Raw genomic sequence first — 21,232 nt, forward strand, 5'->3', positions numbered from 1 at the left:
CTTCAGATAGCTTATTAGTTCCTTGTAAGTTTGCTTGAATAACATAAGCAATCAAAGTAAATATTTAATTTAGCTGATTCTTCAATAGAAAGATCAAGTGGATTTCTGATGTATCCAGAGGAGTTTTACCAGTCAGAGGCATGGGGCAGTCAGCAACAGGTGTATGAAGCACATCAACTTCCAGCTACACTACTGCTGCCCTAGTGAAAGGTTTTGTAGCTGAAAACAGTGTGTCATTCTTTTATGACTGTAACATGATAGGGTGGAATGGAATCCAGTCTTCAAAAAGGACAAGAAGAAAGACCTAAGAAACTACACATCACTCAGCCCCACCTCCACCCCTGGAAAGATCATGGCACAGCTCATTCTGGCCATCATCTCAAAGCAAGTGAAGAAAATGAAGGTTATCACAAGTAGTCAACATAGATTCACCCAGGCAAAGTCATGTCTGACTACGCTGATAGCCTTCTATGAGGGCATGACTGGATGGATAGATCAGGGGAGAGTAGTGGCTGTGGTTTACCTTGATTTCAGCAAGGCTTTCAACACCATGTCCCATAACACATAACAGGCAAGCTCAAGAACTCTGGATTGGGTAACTAGATAGTGAAGGGGATTGAGAGCTAATTCAAGGACATAGCTCAGAGGGTTGTGATCAGTGACATGGTGTCTAGTTGGAGACACTTCAGTGGGGTTCGCCAGGGTCAGTACTGGGTCCAGTCTTGTTCAAGGACATGGATGAAGGGACAGAGTACCCTCAGCATGTTTTCTGATGACCTCAAAGATCATCAAGTCCAACCTATCACCCAACACCTCATGACTAACTAAACCAAGGCTTCAAGTGCCACATCCAATCCCCTCATGAACACCTCCAGCAACACTAACTCCACCACCTCCCCAGGCAGCCCATTCCAATGGCAAATCACTTTTTTTGTGAAGAATTTCTTCCTAACATCCATCCTAAACCTCCCTTGGCACAGCTTGAGACAGTGTCCTCTTGTTCTGCTGCTGGTTGCCTGAGAAAAGAGACCAACCCCCACCTGTTTACAACCTCCCTTCAGGTAGTTGTAGAGAGCAATGAGGTCTCCCCCGAGCCTCCTCTTCTCCAGGCTAAACAACCCCAGCTCCCTCAGCCTCTCCTCAAAGGAGAGAGGCTTGTGCTTGAGACCTCACTGCCCTTCTCTGGATACGATCTCTGAAGTCTTGTGCAGCCTTATTGATTCTATGAAAACAGTAAGGAGTGGCTGACACACCTGAAGGTTATGTTGCCATTCAGTGAGACCTGGACAGGCTTTATAGTTGAGCAGGGAGAAATTGAATGAAATTTAACAAGGGCAAATATAGAGTGCAAATGCATCTGGGTAAGAATGACCTCATGTATCATTACAGGGTGGGGGCTGGCCTGCTAGAGAGCAGCTCTGGGGAAAAGGACCTGGGAGTCCTGGCAGACAATGAGTTCACCATGAGCCAAAACGTGTTTTGGGCTCCCCAGTTCAGGGACAGGAAACTATAGGAGAGCCCAGTGGATGATTAGGGGACTGGAACATCTATCCTACAATGCTGAGAGAACTGTGTCTGTTCAGCTTGGAGGAGTTGAGGGAGAATCTCATTAATGCTTATAAATAAATGGCAAGTATCAGGAGGATGGAGCCAGACTCTTCTCAGTATTCCATGACAGGACAAGAGGACAAAAGGCCAAAAAAGGAACACGAGGTTCCACATTAACATATGGAAAAAATTCTTAACTTTGAAGGTGGCAGAACACCAGAATAGTTTGTGGAGTCTTAATTTCTGAAGGAATTAAGAAACCACCTGGACATGTTCCTGTGTGATTTACTCTAGATGAGCCTGCTTTAGCAGATCCTTCCCAACACCCATGATTCTGTGATTATAGATACTTTTATGTTTTTCCTAAAGGTACTGAGAAGGTAAGGAATGACTATGGGTTTACAGAAATCTCATCTCCTTCCTGCTGAGGAAAAAATGTCCCTCCTAACTGAACAGACTTCATAGAAAATTTGATCTGCATGGGTAAAATATCCTTAGAAAATCTCTGTGCAGAGAGATTCCAGACTGAAAGCTTAAAAGAAAGGAGGAATGAAATATTGTGTTGTGCTATAGCTACACTCTTTCTGAAGGACCCTGAAGAATACTTTTATTTTCAAAGGTGGAAGTAAGTAGGTTTAGAGAGGGGAAAGGGATGGAGTTTTGGTTAACTAAGAGTCAGGGGCCTGGATGGAACCAATAGGGAAAGGTGTGAAATGCCTCAAAGGAATGAGGGCTTTTTCCCCCCAAAAGGTGACACAGTTGATAGTCCATCTGAAACATCTCTACAGTAATGAATGCAGTATGTAACAAACAAGAGGAACTGGAAGTGACTGTGCAGCTCCAAAGCCATGATCTAATAGCTATCACTGAAACTTGGTGGGGCAAATCACATGACTGGAGCACTGCAACTGACAGCTATAAACTGATCAGTAAGAAAAGAGGGGCTAGCAATTTGTCCTCTATGGACTCATTGCACAGAGGTATCTTTGAAGAACAGGTCAAGATCTTGTGGGTGAAAATTACAGGATAAGCCAACAAAGAATATCTCATGTTCTTTGTTTATTATTGGCCACTTGCTCGAGGGCAGCCTGCTGACTAGGTGCTTTTACTTGACTACAGGAGGCATCATGCTCACAGGCTCTGATCCTGCTAGAGGACATCAGTCACACTGACATCTGATGGAAAGGCAGCACAGCAAGCTGTAAGCAGTTCAGGAGCCTACTGGAGAGCATCAAGGATCATTTCTTAGTGCTGGTGATAGCCAGAGAACAAGCACTACTGAACCTGTTGCTTACCAGTAGAGATTATCTCATTGGCAAGGTGTAGATCAGTGGTAGCCTGGGCTGAAGTGATCATGCCCTGGTGGAATTTACAGTCTTGATGGATACAGGCTGAACATAGAGTAGAGTCAGGATGCTGAATTCTTAATTGGTTAAAGAACTGATGGAACTCCCCAGGAAATTGCCCTGAGGGACAAAGAAGCAGAGCTGGCAGCTCTTGAAGGACATTTTTCTTAGAGTGGTGGAGCTCTCAACTCCCATGTATGAGCAATCAGGCAAGTAGTGCAGCAGACTGAGCAACAGAGCAATCTGAGTAAGGACCACCTGGTCAAATGGAATAGTAATAAGAAATACAGCAGAATCAGGGATATGTACTTAGGACAGAATATGGGCATGTGTAGGGATAGGATCTCTAACATCAATGCACATTTGGTGCTAAACCTGGCCAGCAAGGCAAAGAAGAGTAAGAATGTCTTCCACAGGTATTTTGGTTACAAAACAATTAAAGTGCACCTGTCCCTCCCTTCCCCTCTCTGCCCCTATAAATGAGACAAGAGAACTAGTGATAGCCAGTATGGAGAAGGCTCAGGTAGGCAGCAATTCTTTCTTGGCTCAGTTTTCACTAGTAATCTCTCTTCACACATCTCTCAAGTCACTGAACTTTAAGGCAGGGCAAGTGGAATGGGGTCTCTCCCACTGTAAGACAAAATCAAATTTGAGACTGAGGAACCTGAACATACACAAATCATTCATAGCACCATGGTTGAGGGAACTGGCCAAAGCTTCTCTCCATCACATCTGAAAAGTCAAGGCTGTCAGTGAAAAGTCCTCAGTGACTGAAGGAAAATGTGTATCACACCCTTTTCTGAAAAGTTTAAAAATCAGCATCTTGCTAATTACTGACCAGTCAGCATCATCTCTGCCCAGTACGGTCACAGAACAGAGGCTGCTGGAAAACACACTGTAGCATATGGAAGACAGCAAGCCAACATGGCTTCACCAAGGGCAAATTGTGCCTGACTGATCGAGTGGTCCTCTACAACAGAATGACTGTATCACTAGGTAAGGGAAAGCAAAATACAGGCCCTATCAGAATAGGATAGGATAGAATAGAGTAGAATAGGAATAGAAAATAATAGGAATAGAAAAGGACAAGGCTGGAAAAGACCTTCGAGATCACCAAGTCCAAACTGTCACCCAACAACTAATTAACTAAACCATGGCACCAAGTGCCTCATCCAGTCTCTTCCTAAACACCTCCAGTGATAGTGACTCCACCATCTCCCTGGGCAGCCCATTCCAATGGCAAATCACTCTTTCTATGAAGAACTTCTTCCTAACATCCAGCCTAAACCTCCCCTGGTTCAGCTTGAGACTGTGTCCTCTTCTTCTGGTGCTGGTTGCCTGGGAGAAGAGTCCAACACCCACCTGGCTACAACCTCCCTCAGGTAGTTTAGAGAACAGTAAGGTCTCCTCTGAGCCTCCTCTTCTCCAGGCTAAGCAAACCCAGCTCCCTCAGTCTCTCCTCAAAGGGCTTGTGCTCCAAAGCCTTCACCAGTTTTGTTGCCCTTCTCTGGACACATTCCAGCAACTCAGCTGCTGAATGGGAAGGATAACCCAGTGACAGAGGACACAGAGAAGGGAGTTACTGAATGCCTTCTCTATTTCAGTCTTTATTGTTAAGGTTGGCTCTCAGTCCTTTGAGTTAACAGAAAAAGTCTGGAAGAAGGAAGACTTTCCCTTTGTGGAGGAGGATCAAGTTAGAGATCAATTAAATTACACCTTGAGTACTGTTTAAGAAGGACATCGAGACACTTGAACGTGTCCAGAGAAGGGCAACAAGGCTGGTGAGAGGTCTCGAGCACAAGCCCTATAAGGAGAGGCCGAGGGAGCTGGGATTGTTTAGCCTGGAGAAGAGAAGGCTCAGGGGAGACCTTATTGCTGTGCACAACTACCTGAAAGGTGGTTGTAGCCAGGAGGGGGTTGGTCTCTTCTCCCAGGCAACCAGCACCAGAACAAGAGGACACAGTCTCAAGCTGTGCCAGGGGAAGTTTAGGCTTGAAGTGAGGGGAAAGTTCTTCCTCCACAGAGGGAGTTGTTAGCCACTGGAATGGGCTGCCCAGGGAGGTGGTGGAGTCACCATACCTGGAAGTGTTCAAGAGGGGACTGGGCATGGCACTTGGTGCCATGGTTTAGCAGTCATGAGATCTTGGGTGATAGGTTGGACTTGGTGATCTTTGGGGTCTCTTCCAACCTTATTGATTCTATGAAATAAACTGAGTATCTGTAAACTCAGTCCTGATGGGATGCACCTGTGAGTGCTACTGGAGCTGGCAGAAGTCATTGGTGGGCTGCTCTCAATCATCTTTGAAAGCTCTTGGAGAACAAGCAAGATGTCTGAGGACTATAGGAAAGCCACTGTCACTCCAGTCACACAAAGGACCAGAAGAAAGACACAGCAAATTACATGGCAGTCAGCCTTGCCTACATTCCTGGAAAGCAGATGGAACAGCTCATTCTGGCCATATGGAGGAAACGCAGGGTATCAGAACTAGTCAACCCAGTTTCACCAAGGCAAAGTCATATCTGAATACTCTAACAGCCTTCTACAAGGATGGGTAGCTGAAGGGAGGGCAGCACATGTGGTCTATCTTGGCTTCAGCAATGCTTTCAATGCCATTGCCCATAACATCTTCACAGGCAAGCTTAGGAAGTTCAACAAACAGTGAGGTGGCCCGAGACTCGGATGAAGGGCAGAGCTCAGAGGGTTGTGGTCAGCAGCAGAGTGTAGTTGGAGGCCCTTGCCTAGTGGGGGGTGTTTAGCCCGGAGAAAAAGGAGGCTGAGGGGAAACCTTATTGCTTTCTGCAACCACCTGAAAGAAATCTGCATCCAGGTCTCTTCTTCCAAGTAACAAATCATAGGACAAGAGGGCCAGAGGAGGCTTAGATTGGACAATAGGAAGAATTTCTTCACTGAAAGCACTGGAACAGGATGCCAAGCAAAGTAGCTGAGTCACTATCACTAGAGGTATTTAAAAGACATGTAGACATTGCACTTAGGGATATGGTTTAGTAGTGGACTTTGTTAGGTTAATGTTTGGGCTCAATGATCTTAAATGTCTTTTCCAACCTAAATGATTTTATGTTTCTATCATAACAATACTTAGATGAAATTGTGCCACTGTAGACAGCTCTGAATAGTCAGCAAGTGATCATTCATCCCCTCAACACACACACAGTTATAAAAATTAATTCACTACACAGTAGCTGCAGGGAAGAACTAAATAATCATATAATTCTACATGTCTTTTAAAAAGTTTCATAAACAACTAGAATTACAAAATAAGTAGGTACAAAATGCAAAGCTGCATCTGTAGGTTTGTTTATTTCTCATACTACATCTTTTTAAAATAAAACCAGGCTTTAAGATACTGCAAAAACCCTTTAATGTAATCAAGATGAAAATAAAACCAGATGGCATGGTTACTTTTTTATGAGTAAGCTGAGGAAAGTAAGCCATAAGAAATGAAAAATGGTGACAAATTCACATTCTTAAGAATACAATGGCAAATGGTATTCGCTCCTCTGAAAAACAGAGCCTCTTTAGATGACAGCAAACAGAGTAAGCAGACTTGTTCTTATGCAATAAACAAGGGTTCTGAAAAGTGCCTTGGGATCAGGAGTCAGATGTATATAATAATATCCAATACCTAGCAGGAGAGCTGCAGTGCAGTCTCTCGGTGTTGCCATCACAAACATTTATCACTCCAAACTTTAATGTATTTTTAAACTCAGGATAAAATGTCACACTACTTTTATGTAAGCTGCCACCAACTCATCGTTGTGGGGAGGATGAGGAGGTTATGACAGTTCTTTTTAGAAGGTTATGCAAAACAAACATGAAATACCTCTTTTTTCCACAGTACAAGCAGTTTTTTGCACAACGTTGGTTTTGGTTTTGTTTGTTTAATTCTGACATGATGACAGAGTTAAAGTGCATCACTATGGACTGATTCTATCTTTGACATTTCTTGAAAGTTTAAATGAGAAGTCAATTGCAAGAACAGTTTTTGGTGACCTGCACAGCTCTCTAGAAACTTAAATGGGACTACAAATTCATTCTGCAGGGTTAATTTAGAATGTTATTAGTTGTCTGTTTATGACTGACAGCACTGTTACCAGTTTCTCAATGGACACATCTTATAGTAAATATACTTGTAGAACAGGAATCTATGTAAGATTCCATGCTATTACTTTCTCAAACACACAAACCAAGTTTTATTACCTCTGCATGCTTATCCTTTTTTTTTTTTTTTTAAACAGATACACTAGTTCAGTTTGTACTTCTAGCCAAATAACTTAAAACCCCATACTTTTGAAATCTCCATCTCCAAATGTCAATGGATAGGCTCCTGGCTTTTCAATCTTGTACATTTCCTCTATAAAAAGGATTTTACAATCATTTATTGTGTCTTCTGGGCCTCTGAAAAACAAAAAGCATAAAAAATACATTTAACTTAGTTCCTCAGAAAACTCTATGACTCCTAAGCAATGAGATAAAGCTAACTTAGCATGCCTTTTTCATCACTGATACAATGCCTTATTTCAACTCACATGCAGAGTTCATTAACTGTAGTTCAGCAGTACTGCCAGTTTTCAGAAAACCAGATTCTTAAAACTCACATACAGTCTACTGTATTACCTTCAGCCTACTGAGTACCTGAATATGTGCTTACTAACAGATATCCATAACTTCGTCATTATACTTTAAGAACATACTTCTTTGGGGGGGGAGGGGCTGAACACAGATGACGAAAACAAAAACATATCCTCACAAACATGCCATATCAGACATTATTATAAAAGCACACTCTCAGAAATGAACCAGAATCATGACTTAGTAAATAAATTAATAGATGTTACTTGGAACCCAAAGCAATAGAAAGCTTAAAAACTCCTTCTATGGCTTCGAAATGTTCCAGAAACCTAAAACCCAATCCTGCAAAGACATTTACAACACTGAATTATGTAGTGCAAGCAGTCCTGTTAATGTCAGGTTTCTGTGCAACATCTGAAATCTGTTCACCGTATCTCAGTGATTAGTAACAAATACTCCACGACTCCACAACACTAATGCCGAAAGGACTCCAGAGAAGGATTAGGAAATACTGCATGCAAAGGTTTTCACCTCTTCTTACTAGACTCTCTTTGTATTTGCTAAAATCCTAATTCAAATGAAAACACAATTAGGAAGAAAACAGTCAAATCTAGCAAATTTCAAAGAGAACATACAAATACTGTATCAGTGCAAATACATCCATCAGATAGAGAGTGGTATATTTTCCTGACCAGGAAAATCATGTATTTAAGATACTTTTTATTTGGCACCCCAGAGGGCATGATTAAAAGCAGTTCTAGCCATTGTGGGTAACACGCTCCAGATTTTTTTAGGTATTCACACCATGCAGAGAACGAGGAAGCCCAGATTTTCTCAATGAGTCTGCATGGTCCAACCAACCACACTAGCAAACTAGACACAGCTATATTATAACACAGTATGCCTCCAACAACCTAAGGCTACTTCCAGTCTGTAAATCGCTACAGCACGTAAATTCCTCCAGCTGTTAACAAATCTGTGTTGCTACTTAAGCTACAATTACCAGAATTATTTTTAAGTTTTAGGAATACCTGGTAATTCAAGTTAAAATCACATCAAATATCCTGACATTCTTTAATGCTATAAATCTCATTACATTAAGATCTTCCTTCTTTTGCCTATCCAGCCTAATTCCTCCAGGAGTTATTTCTACTGTAACTCAGAAGTAGCAAATTTATTTTAAAACCAAAACATAGAACCATGCCTTCTTTCATCACTCAGAGGTGATCCTTCCCCTTTACTCTGCTCTTATGAGACCCCACCTCAAATACTGTGTCCAGGTCTGGTATCCCCATCATAAGGGCACAGATCTGTGGGACTGAGTCCAGAAGAAGGCCACAAAGATGATCTAAGGGCTGGAATGCCTCTGCTATAAGGGTAGGCTGAAGAAGCTTGGGTTGGTCAGCCTAGAGAAGACTGCAGGGGGACCTTACAGCTTCCTTCCAATACCTGAAGGTATCCTACAGAATAGCTGAAGGTGCACTTTTCACAAGGGTATCTAGCAAAAGGACAAGAGGGAATGGTTTTAAGCAGAGGGAGAATAGGTTTAGGTCAAATCTTAGGAAAAAGTTCTTCAGTATGACGGTGGTAGGACTCTGGAATAGGTTGCCCAGGGAAGTTGTGGATGCCTCCGGCCTGGGGGTGTTTAAGACCAGGCTGGATGAAGCCTTGAGCAGCTGAGTCTAGTTGAGAGGAGTCCCTGTGTGTGGTGGGGAGGTTGGAGTAGACAATCTCTTAAGGTCCCTTCCAACCTAAGCCATTCTATGATTCAACTATGTACTGCGAAATTTTATACTCTTGTTAAAAAAAATCCCAAAACAGAATCACAGAATGCACTGGGTTGGAAGGGACTGCTAAAGGCCACCGAGTCCAACATCCCTGGTGGTTTGTATAAAAAAATTAAATGAGCACATTTTAAACTTTATTCTGACTTTTCACACAGATCTGCTTAGTCACAGAAGTTAATAACATGTTGAGTACTAGAAAGCATACTACTACTTGTGCATCTAGGGAATGTTTGAAGCACAATTTAGTAGAGTAAGTTAAAAGCCAAATGTGAACTTTTTATTAGGAGTAAATTCCACTGGTTCCAATTAGAACTATTAACATTACCACACTGTTTTCTTGAAAGATACCACAAAAAGATTTGTAAATTACCTCAATGACGTTACTGTTCTAAAATGCACCACAGCAAAAAGTTTTTTTGAAGTGTGCAGAAGTATGGATTTTTATCATCAACTTTATTACAAGAAATTCAAATAGATATGATCTCAACCTCAAAGAGCTCAAGTGCAGCATTCTTTTAACATATAGCAAAGTAAACAAAACAAGTCTAATAGAAAACACAGAAGTCTCAAAAAACTAAATTCAGTTGCATAGGTAACAATTGTTAAAAACAAGGGTTTCTGTGATAGCACTGCAATCCTACTGACATAAAAATACTATTCCTATTTCTAGATGGAATTGATAAAATAGATAGAATTATCAGTATCACGTATTAGGTCATGGCCTCTTGTATTTTTCCTTGGAGATAACGGTACTCAGAAAGTAACTTTCAGGAGTTTTTCCTACAGATAGACAGTATCTGAACCAAAGAAAACATTCTAGTTTCTGTGAGTTACATAAGGAGAAAGTAAATACTACCAAATGACTTTGCAAAGCTGGTATGTTCCAACAAATGCCACAACTGCGTATATAGAACTACAGAGGAAGACCAACCCCCTTGTAATAAATGACAGCTTATACACAATAAATGGTCAAGCCTTAATAAAGCTAAAAATCTTTACTCAGCTGGTTGTTCTTAGAAGAAAAGCTCTTCTGCCATATTACACATACTTTAATTGTGATCTGGCCTCATAACTTATCTTTAAAATTACAGTTATCTAATAAAATTGTGGTTATATTATTTTATCTAAAAACGTAACACCACCTTTATTTCTTCATATTATCATACCAAAAATTTGGTTAAAATACTGAGCAATACACATAGTAAATGGGACTGCATTTGTGTTTCAATTAAGTACATTACATGTTTTAAAGAAATCAGATCCAAACCCAAAGCCAGACCCTTCAATAAAACAGAACTGCTAGTACAAGTCTTCCCTTTAGAAAGATTAGCCATAAGCAGACAGAAACCTTCAACCAAACCTTCTTCTAGTTTCCCACCCCCCCTGTAGTGTTGGTTTTGGTGTTTTTTCTTTTTTAACTTTCACGTTAAAAGTTTCAAGTCACAGCTGACCAGAATTATGGCAACCAGGCATTACCCTAGATATATAAAAGGTCAACTTTCAAGAAAACAAAAGCTTCTAGTTGACAATTAACACACTGTGAAAACTATCAGTTCTTTCTCTGCAAGATTACGTTACAATTGCAGATTTCTGTCTGCAATTTTCTAGGTTATCACTTCACTATGATGAAATTAGAAGAAAAATATTTCAACATGCACTAGGAGTGCAATACAGGTATCTACTCTCAAAACATCGTTGTGATGTTCACATCAATATCTACATTCTGAGGCACTATCAAACAGAATAATGTTCTGAAACTGTGGAATAGGCTGCCCAGGGAGGTGGCAGAGTCACCATCCTTGGAGATGTTCAAAGGATTGGATGTGGTACTTGAAGCCATGATTTACTTGTCATGAGCTGTTAGGTATTATGTAATAGGATGGACTTGATGATCTCGGAAGTCTTTTCCAATCTGGTTGATTCTATGATTATGATTCTATGAAATTAAAGCAAATACATGTAAAGGCAAAAAAAAAAGGAAAATCTCTCTCTGATAAAATACTGCAATGTGAAAATTACTACAGGATGTTTTACATTTAAACACTAACAACTTAGGCTAAACTGTGGTTTCAAACAGCAAACACACATTGTATAAACAAAAAGAAACAAAGGCTGAAACATCCATGAAATAATTACAACCCTCACCAAACATGACTAGAGATTTGATTTTGAACAGGCTTGTTTTAAAGGTAACTTACAACATCTGACATGAAGATAGCAGATTACACTATTTGACCAACTTCTGCTACGTTGCTCTGAATCATATAAAGGTTCCTTATATTTAGTACTGTATGCAAGCACAAAAGCAAACAATATTTCAAGATTTTTTCAGGATATTCCACCCTCATTTAGTTTATCATGAAAATACAAATGCAGTTACAAAATAGAACAATATTAGCTGTACTTCTAATTAAATTTTTATTCATTTTTATTATACAGGCCACTATAATGACAAAGACAGAAGACAACTTTTAAACTACGCAGAAATTTGGTTACTATATATAGCACCAGGATTAAAAAAAACTCCATTATTTTCCAGGGTATGCTGAAGACCCTAAAATCAAAGCCATCACACTCCAATATGAATTGTTAGTGCTTTTAAAACCAAAATAAACACAGCAGAACATGCATGCACGCAACTCCCAAGCCTAAAATTCACACTGTAGAGTCACACACAAGCCAGCCAGGATATTACTATTTTTTTATTCTCAATAGTTGACGAAATGCTTGATGCATTTACAAATCAATACATTATAGCTCACACTGCCAGAATCTGGAAGCAGAGGTTTGGATGCAGGGACTACCCTTTTGTCCTTAGCCTGGGAGCTGTAAGTGAGACAAACATTAGAAAAGCAGGCATAAATTAGTACTGGGGGTAAGGAGAAAGCACTGGCCTGAGAGAATAGTAAGTCCCATTGTCAGATCCCAATAATCTATTTATCACAGTAGGTGTATCAGGTGTGATCGTGCCCTGTGCCATTAAATCCATGAAGGAAGCAAAGTGAAAAGGAGTGAGTGAAGACTGCTCCCACTTGTTTCTCCCTTGGATGGGCCAGGGGCCAGCAGTGCAGCTGCATGCATCCATGGTCCCACGGGAAAGCTACGTGTGCAAACAGGTGAGTGGGCATTGGCAGCAGTACCACAACTACTCCCTTCTTGAATATAGAAAATCATCACAGAATGCACCAGGTCAGAAGGGACCCTCAAAGGTCATCTTGTCCAACCCCTTGCAGCAACTAGACCAGCTTGCTTGGGGTCCCATTAAGTTTGACATGGAATGTCTCCAGTGATGGGGCCACCACCTCTGGCTCAGACTGTTAACCGTTAGTGCTTGCATCTGTATTCCAAAAATGGGCTTTCTTCTGCCAAAAATCTCAAAAATTCTCTTCAAAGCAAGCAATTCAGGGGGTCTGATGTCTCCTATTGGGAATGATGCCAGACTACAGTACAAGCATCAGAAATCCCCTAGAACCCACCAGCTGCATTCCCTGTAAAGCACAACCCAGCACTAACATAATTTAAAATCCCAGTTTAACAAACCTTGGCTTCTCTGCAGATTGCCAGCCTATTGGCTGCTACAGCTGATAAAATCAGTTTGGCTGGACCTGCAACTATCACAGCATAGGGTGTTTTCTTCCATTTGGCTGGGAGATGTTCTTCCAGACATGAGAATTTTGGGAAGCTCAGGACATGTTTCCTATTTAAATGTTGGGATTTTCCAGCACAGAGTTATTGAAAAGGACCATTATCTTGGGTTTTGGAGGACTTTGGTCAGTTTGGTTACTGGCTGGCCAAGGCAGCCCAAAAAACCATCTGCTACATCACAGTGGTTTACATTAATCCATCACTCCCTTCTCCCCAAAGCTGTTGACTGTGTATCTCTGCAAAAGGAGTGAGAAATTAATGTTTTGAGCAGCTGAGGTAGAGTTGGCTCAGGTATTTCTCACACTACTGTGTTGTACCTCTGTATCTACATCAACCCCCAGGCACCAGTGCAGTGAAGCTCCTCTCCCAACATGGTATCTCATGCCATCACTACATCACTTCTTCACAGTTCATTGCAGAGGAGGTCTCTCCATGCTTTGCTGCTTCTCACTGAGGTGCTTCCCAGAGCTCAGGGATGCCAGGCCCCAAGGCCAAATGAAACATGTGAAGCAAGGGAGACTTAGTGGAGGAGGACAGTGTTATGCAGCACTGAAACTGGACACACATAATACCTAACAGGCTGTACCCATGAGAGCTGAAAGGAACTGCCTGACCTCTAGACAAGGTTACTATTAGTTATATTTGAAAGGTCATGAAAACTGGGACACCTTCTTGAGAACTGGAAGAAAGCAAATGTCACTATCTTCAAGAAGGAAGATCATCTGATGGATTGCTCAGACTCAATCAATCAGCTCAATGAGGAGTAAATAATCCTGGAAATAAATTCCAGATACAAGGACAAAGTGATCAGGAATTGTTAAACATGCCCATTAACGACCTGAATAATAGGAATAGAGTAGATTCAGCAAATTCACAGATTATACAAAAACACAAACCATGAGTAACGGATGCATGTTCCACCCCTCAGAGTGATCCAGCACATAGGAAATACCCCACTCATCAGTAGAAGCTGAATGCCGACTGGCTGGAGAGTAACTTGGTGAAGAAGAACTCAAAACAACTGAGGAACTCAAACAAGCTGACGATAAACCAGCAACAAGCCCTTAAAGAGCATGGCCAGCAGGTAAAAGGAAGGTGAATGTTATCCACTACCCACCACTAGTGAGGCCTAGTCTGGCATCCCAAGGTAAGACAAACACAGGCTTTGAGAAGTGGTTTTAGAGAATGTCCAAACAAAAAGGAAAAAAAAAACCAACCGAACAAACCACCAACAAAAAACAATAATGGACTGGAACATCTCTGATATGTGAATGTTTAGCCTGCAAAAGAGAAGGCTTGTATACAGAGGGCTCCTATCCATCTGTAGATGCAGGGAGCCAGTCTCTTCTGACTAGCACCTACTGTCAGTACAAGAGGCCACAGACACAAACAGAAACACAGGGAATTCCATCTGACCACAAAAAATACCTTTCTATAGTGATCATCTAGAGAGACTGTTGTTACTTCACCCATAAAGACACTGGAAATCCAACTGGACACAGTCCCAGGCAATCTGCTCTAGCAATCTCAAGGGCTCCTTTCCACCCTCAATGAGTCTCTTGGATTTCAACATCACTCCTTTTTTTTTTTCCCTAATATTGTGTCCACCACCATTTATCTTCCTCTCACTCTTTGCCTTCCTGCACTTAAGTTTGCTTTCTTCTGCTCTTCCTCTTCTTTTTTTGGAATTACTTTCATCAGTAGGAGCAAATGGAGATTCAAAAGACTTTTAAAAATCACCCCCTAAAAAGCAAATCAAAAGACTGTTGCTCCAAGTCTGCATCTTTATTAGACAAAGGATAGTGTTACAAATATTGGAGATATAGTATATATTCTGGGAAAACAAACATACCCCTTAAGATACAAGTCAACCCATTCTACTCCTTCAAACTATGCTTCTGTTGTGCAGCAATTATGAAGAGGTTACAAAATCCAAAACATTCCTAATTCTAACACTTTGTACTTTTTTGTTGTTAAAAGCAATTAATAGTTTAACATTTAACAATTAAGTATTTGAAGTTAAGCAATCCAAAGAAACAATTTTCTGCCCCTCTCTTGTCACAATTTATGTCCACCACCTCTAGTCTGTCTGCCATGTACCACTGCTCTCCCTGAAACATCTGCAGCCTTTCCTGAATTCACTTCAGTTTATGTCTCTTTTTGGTAGGCTGAGGCAGGGAGGGTGGGGTGGGGTGTTGGGGATGTGTGCAATCTAGTATTCTTGATGCAGTCTAATTAGTGCTTAATAAAAGGGGACAAATATATACGCTCCTTCTCATACACCCCAGAAACTGTTAAGACTTCATTACATGCTGCTGGCTCATATTCAGCTGTCTACCAAGCTCCTTCTAACCAGAGCTACTTCCCAGGTAGTATAGCTGCAAGGGTTGCTTGCCTTCACAGGTGTAAGAAAATTAAATTCTGCATTTATCCTTGCTGAATATCATGAGGCTCTTTTCAGGCCATTCCTCCATCTGTTCAGGTCCCTCTGATAAGCAGTACTATCCTTGAGTTTCCATTCATTTGGTGTCTTTGCAATCTTGGGCAAGAGTATATTGCACTGCTACTCAGATCTTGTTGGTTAAAATATTGAGTAGTACAGATCTCAGGATACACCCCTGCAGATCCCTGCTTGTTATTACTTTCTAGGTAGTGTACAACTCCGGAGCCTGATCATTCAACCTCATGTTTTTTTAAACCCATGTGACGGGCTGAGTTGAATCTGCAGAATAGAATAGAACAGAACAGAATTAACTGCTGCTAATAGTCAATACCATGCTGCCATCGTGCCAGCTTCAAAATCAAAGTGCTGGCTGGAGCAAAGTACTATGGGGCTCGAAGTTCAGGTTGTAATATCAGAGGCTTTGTGTTTCCGTTGCTACTTTTGGTTTCCAGGCTTGGGGCGTCAGGCTTTTCAGTTGGGCTGGCTGTGGGTCAGGGGTAGGTCACTGGCTTAAGCTGCTATTTCTCCTTTTTCCGGGGCTTTTGTGCAAACAGGCTATTGTAATTGTGCATCTTTATTATTCCATTAAAATTCCTTATCTCAACTTAGGACCGGTTTTTTGTTTGGTTGTTTTTTTTCTTCTTGTGTTACTTTCCCTCCCATCTGTGTGGTAAGAGAAGGGGGCTTGTAAGAGCAGGCTGTGTTAACCCATCTGGTTGCCCATCCACCAGATCACATCCCACCTGGGACACGATATTATGGGACATAGACAAAATTTTTGCTATATGTTGAAGTAACATCTGTTGATGCCCTCTTGGACACAGAGCAAATCACAGAAGGCAGTCAGTCTTGTAAGGCATAATTTACTCAAAAAATAACCATCCACTCTGTCAATTTCAAACTGTCCCCTTGTTTTTCTTGGGCTGAAGTAAGGGTGACTGGCCTTCTGTGAAGACAGATACAACATGTGTTCTTCTCCAATTGTCAAGGACCTCCCTGATTTCCACAAGTTTTCAAACATTGTACAGAGCAGCATCTGGTTAATGCTATTCTATTCTATCTTTACAAAATCAACCACTTCCACTTGCATACTTGCATGTAACCCATGTGGACTCACAGACTTGCACTGGTCAAGCTGCAAGCACTCCTTGACTCAGTTGTCATTCATTGCTGAGGACTCCTTGAACACTTTCTCTAGGTGTAGCTACCAGTGACAGGTAGGTGCAATGCATTAGTAGCTCTTAATAGCGAATCATCTGTCTTTTTCATCAGTAGGTCCCCACCTTTCTGGCTCAGATTTCTATGAGCTGCCAAAGAAGTGGTAAAAGTTCTCTGTGCTGCCCTTGATGTCTTTCAATTGTTAACACTACAGAAGCTTTGGTTCTTCTAATCCCATGCTTGCATCATCAAAACTACTCCTTTTTACACTGTTCCTGTTCCAAACTCCTATATACTCTTTTTTTGCACTGGAGCAGTCAAGAGTTTCCTCTTCAGCCTTGACAGTCTCCCAAATGCAACTATTAGTTTCTTGAGTATTAAAATGATACTTTGCATTGGAGAAGGGAGTCCTTAAAGACTTACCTACTCTGACAAACTCCTTTACCCTTCACAGTTAGAATAGAATACAATAGAATAGACCAGACCAGACCAGGTTGGAAGAGAGCCTCAAGATCATCATGTCCAACGTATCATCCAACACCACCTAATCAACTAAACCATGGCACCAAGCACCCTATCAAGTCTCCTCCTGAACACCCCCAGTGATGGTGACTCCACCACCTCCTCGGGCAGCCCATTCCAATGGGCAATCACTATGTGTAAAACTTCCTCCTAACTTCCAGCCTAAACCTCTCCTGGTGCAGTTTGAAACTGTGTCCTCTTGTTCTGGTGCTGGTTGCCTAGGAGAAGAGACCAACCTCTGCCTGTCTACAACCTCCCTTCAGGTCCCTCTGCAGAGCCTCTCTACCCTCCAGCAGATCAACTCCTGCCCCCAGCTGGTGTCATCTGCAAATTTACTGATGATCGACTCAATGCCCTCATCCAGATCCTCAATAAAGATGTAAAAGAGGATGGGGCCCAGCACTGATCCCTGGGGCACACCACTAGTGCCTGGCCGCCAGCTGGATGTGGCACCATTCACCACCATTCTCTGGGCTCAGCCCTCCAGCTAGTTCCTAACCCAATGCAGAGTGCTGCTGTCCAAGCCATGGGCTGACAGCTTGGCCAGGAGTTTGCTGTGGGGGACGGTGTCAAAGGCCTTGCTGAAGTCCAGATAGACTACATCAACAGGCCTCCCCACATCCACCAGGCAGGTCACCTGATCATAGAAGATCAGGTTGGTCAGGCAGGACCTGCCCTTCCTAAATCCATGCTTCAGTTGTTTCTCACTGGATCCTATCAACCAGTTCCTTAAATGAAACTGAAGCTCTAGCAAATTCCAAAGTCTGTGCCCTGCTACTGTCCTTTCTCAAGCTCAATTAGGATCTTGGTATCTATTATTTCACAGTCAGTACAGTCAAGGCTGACATTGCTCATCTGATCCCCAAAGCAGTTGTTCACAACAAACAGGAGATCCAGCTATGTATCACTCCAATTAACCTATCCAGTACCTGTAGTAAGAAGTTATCTCAGACATCCTCCAGAGAGCGTCTTGATCATTTGTATTCCAGTGTTATTCTATCAGCAGACGTAAGAGAATTTTGAGTCCTCCATGAAATTCAGTGCCTGTGATTCAGAGACTTTAAGAATCACACAATCATAGAACTGTTTTGGTTGGAAAAGACCTCCAAGATCATCAAGTCCTACCATCAACCTGACACTACTATGGCCATTAAACCATGTCCCAAAGTGCCACATCTACACATTTTTTTAACACATCCAGAACAGTGACTCCACCACCTCCCTGGGCAACCTATTCCAATGCTTGACAAACCATTCAGTGAAGAAGTTTCTTCTAATATTCAATCTAAACTCTCCCTGGTGCCACTTCTTATTATTCTGCCACTTGATACTAGGAAGAAGAGACCAACAGCCTCCTCACAACAACCTCCTTTTAGGCAGATGTAGAGAGCAATGAGGTCTCCCTTCATGCTCCTCCTCACTAAACAATCCCAGTTCCCTCAGCCACTCCTCAAAGACTTGTTTTCCAGACCCTTCACAGTTTTTATTGCCCTTCTCTGGACACATTTCAGCAACTTAATATCCTTCTTGTAGAGGGGCCCAAAACTAAACACAGTATTTGAGGTGTGGCCTCATCAGTGCCAAGTACAGAGAATAAAAAAAACCAAAACAACAAAACCAAATAATAAGTAACAGGGGAATGGAAAACTTGGAACAGCTTTGCCTTCCTCACTCTGACTGGGTGACCACTGTGTCACCCTTTTCAACTTCTCCCATCCTTGTCCACAATCTCTCAGTAAGGCTCTTGTCATGACACTGAGGAGCTCCTCTACATCTAAACTTCATCACATCACAGCAACCATGCCCCTCTGATCTTTGCCTTTCCTGAGAAGTTCATATCCATCCATCCCTCATCCCATTCATGTGAGTTATCCCATACTGTGTGCACTACAGCAACAAGCTGAAGTACTATGGAGATACTCAAACCCATCTGGATGTGTTCCAGTGTGATCTGCTCCAGGTGATCCTGCTCTGGCAGGGGGGTTGGACCAGATTATCTATCTAGGTCCCTTCCAGTGCCTACCATTCTGTGTGGTTCTGTGAATGTCTCCTGCTGTTTCTCGAGGCTGTATATACTTGCATGCATGCACTCAAAATAGGTACTCTTCTTGTACCAGTCCCAGTGAGGATTCCCACTATCCTGTATACTTTGCTTTTCAAGCATGGGCCCCACACCTCCCTTAACTGTACCCAGAACTCTACTCTACTCTATTGGCCAACTTTCCCCATGTTGCCAGTAAGGCAATGTGCACAAAGGACAAATAAATTACTTTTTATGCACTCCTTAAAAACTGGGGAGAGGGAAGTATCAAGAGATAAAGTTCTGTGCAAAAGCAGTAATTATGGGTAAGCAATTAAAACTGTACCTCTTCCACTACTCTTTGCATATTGGATCCTCCTGAAAATTTGTCATCTTAATAAAGCAGGAAAAAAAAGCATGTGGAAGAACAGCTGTGATCTGTATAGAACCTGTCATAACTATTCAGGGAGTATTTGTAAAACGGACTTTTTTTCCCCTAAAGAGACAAAGGAGAGAGGAGAAAGAGGACAGACTAAAAGGGTTATCTGTAATAACAAGTCAACCTAATACCCTTCAAAATGTATTCTTTCAGTTCTTTCTGAAACTGGTTTTGATTTCATATTACACCAAGCTACTGTATCTCATTGATGACCTCAGTAGAGAGGAAAACTACCAGAGAGTGGTCAAAGAGTTCACTCTGTTCATGCTCTCTTCATGAGCTATTCTCAGTAGGGTATTGTTCTTCTGTCTCTTACCTTTGACCACAACAAATCCAGAACAACTTTTCTCCAGTCTTTGTGTGTTCAAATACCCTCTGGGCAGTTTCTCCTGCATCCCAGACTCCATTTTTGGTTGTTGTTTTTGGTTGGGTGGAGCAGCAGGTTGGTTTGTTTTTATGAGAGGGCACTATATGCTACTCAATAGTCTCTAATAATACTCTACCCTTATGTCAATTATGTCTTATTTCTCGAGATTGTCCTCAAGAATGAAATCACAACTGAGGCAAGATCAAAAATCTATCCTGGAATTTAAAAATAAACAGCTTGATTTCTAATAAGCTTCAATTCTTACGTTCAAACAGTTAATTCTTTTCACATTTCCACACCAAACATGAAGTTTGTTATCCAAAAAGTAATTAAGAGGAACCCAAAACACTCTTCCTGTTAAGAGTCATTCCTGTCAAGAACTGTGATATTAGTATCTAAGGCTATGGAAAGAGACAGCTCTCACTGTAGAGACCAGGGTAAAGCAATTCACAGAAGTACTTAAGTTCTAGGCATCAGCTCCACAGAATGACTAAGAAAAGTCTCAGCAGGCTTCTTGGACACTCAGAATTTACCTTAATTTTGAACAGCTGCATTCACTAAAAGAGAAGTCTCTTCAGAGATAAACAGTTCCAATGAAGTCATGTGAAGACAAAAGAGGGAGGCATAAGTTCTGTTCCCTAGAAATAGGCCATTTTTAGATCTGTGCAAGAGAAGTTGCACGTGTATTCTTCAGCAATTCGAATTCTTATTATTAGGATACCTGAAGATACACTATGAAAGCTAGTGCAGAAAAGCAAAATCTTGTTGATATTCCACATGCCAGTGAAACAATGTCTTCCCAGATCAACCAGTAACAGTCAAAAAATCTACATTAAAAGAAACTGTAGGAAGTAACTTCAGGTAGAAAGTTGTATTACAAAAGTATACAACCATCAGTAAGGAACAAACCGTGCAGACAGAAAATCCAGGCCTAAAAAAATAAGAAAAACAGCAGGAGAACTAGACTGTTGGGCAAGAAATGTGACAAAAACTACGACACGCTGATTATCACAATACATACTGGGACAGGAAGTATTGGTACTGTTATTTTTGTAAGCATCAAAATAAAGTACAAGTGCCAGCTAGGTATAAATCCACAGAATTTCAAGAATTATTGAAATGACCCAGAACAACATGCAAGACTCCTTTTAGTGTTAGTTCAGCATTATGTAAGGTGTTTAAATTCTGTAGGTTTGCAAAAGAAAAAAAAAAAGTAACTATGTATGATTTAAAAAATGGTAAGTTAAATATAAATGGGAAAGCTTGTTGAAAACAACTATAGGAAGCATCTGAAAGCAAAATCTGCACAGGTTCCATAAAAACCATAAAAACCCATCACACTGCCTTCTGAGAAAATGAATATGCA

General features: G+C 41.4%; 1 protein-coding gene across 2 annotated transcripts in view; it reads right to left on the reverse strand.

Moving 5' to 3' along the window:
* UHRF2 (ubiquitin like with PHD and ring finger domains 2) overlaps positions 1 to 21,232 on the reverse strand; it is a 96,864-nt gene that overhangs the window by 32,922 nt on the left and 42,710 nt on the right. For both annotated transcript variants that reach the window (XM_009902886.2, XM_054178780.1), the window contains exon 5: positions 7,202 to 7,311. In XM_009902886.2, coding sequence (XP_009901188.2) covers positions 7,202 to 7,311 — 110 coding nt within the window. The remainder of the gene's footprint in view (positions 1 to 7,201; positions 7,312 to 21,232) is intronic.

This window comes from Dryobates pubescens, chromosome Z, assembly GCF_014839835.1.
Source record: "Dryobates pubescens isolate bDryPub1 chromosome Z, bDryPub1.pri, whole genome shotgun sequence".
Classification (NCBI taxonomy): domain Eukaryota; kingdom Metazoa; phylum Chordata; class Aves; order Piciformes; family Picidae; genus Dryobates; species Dryobates pubescens.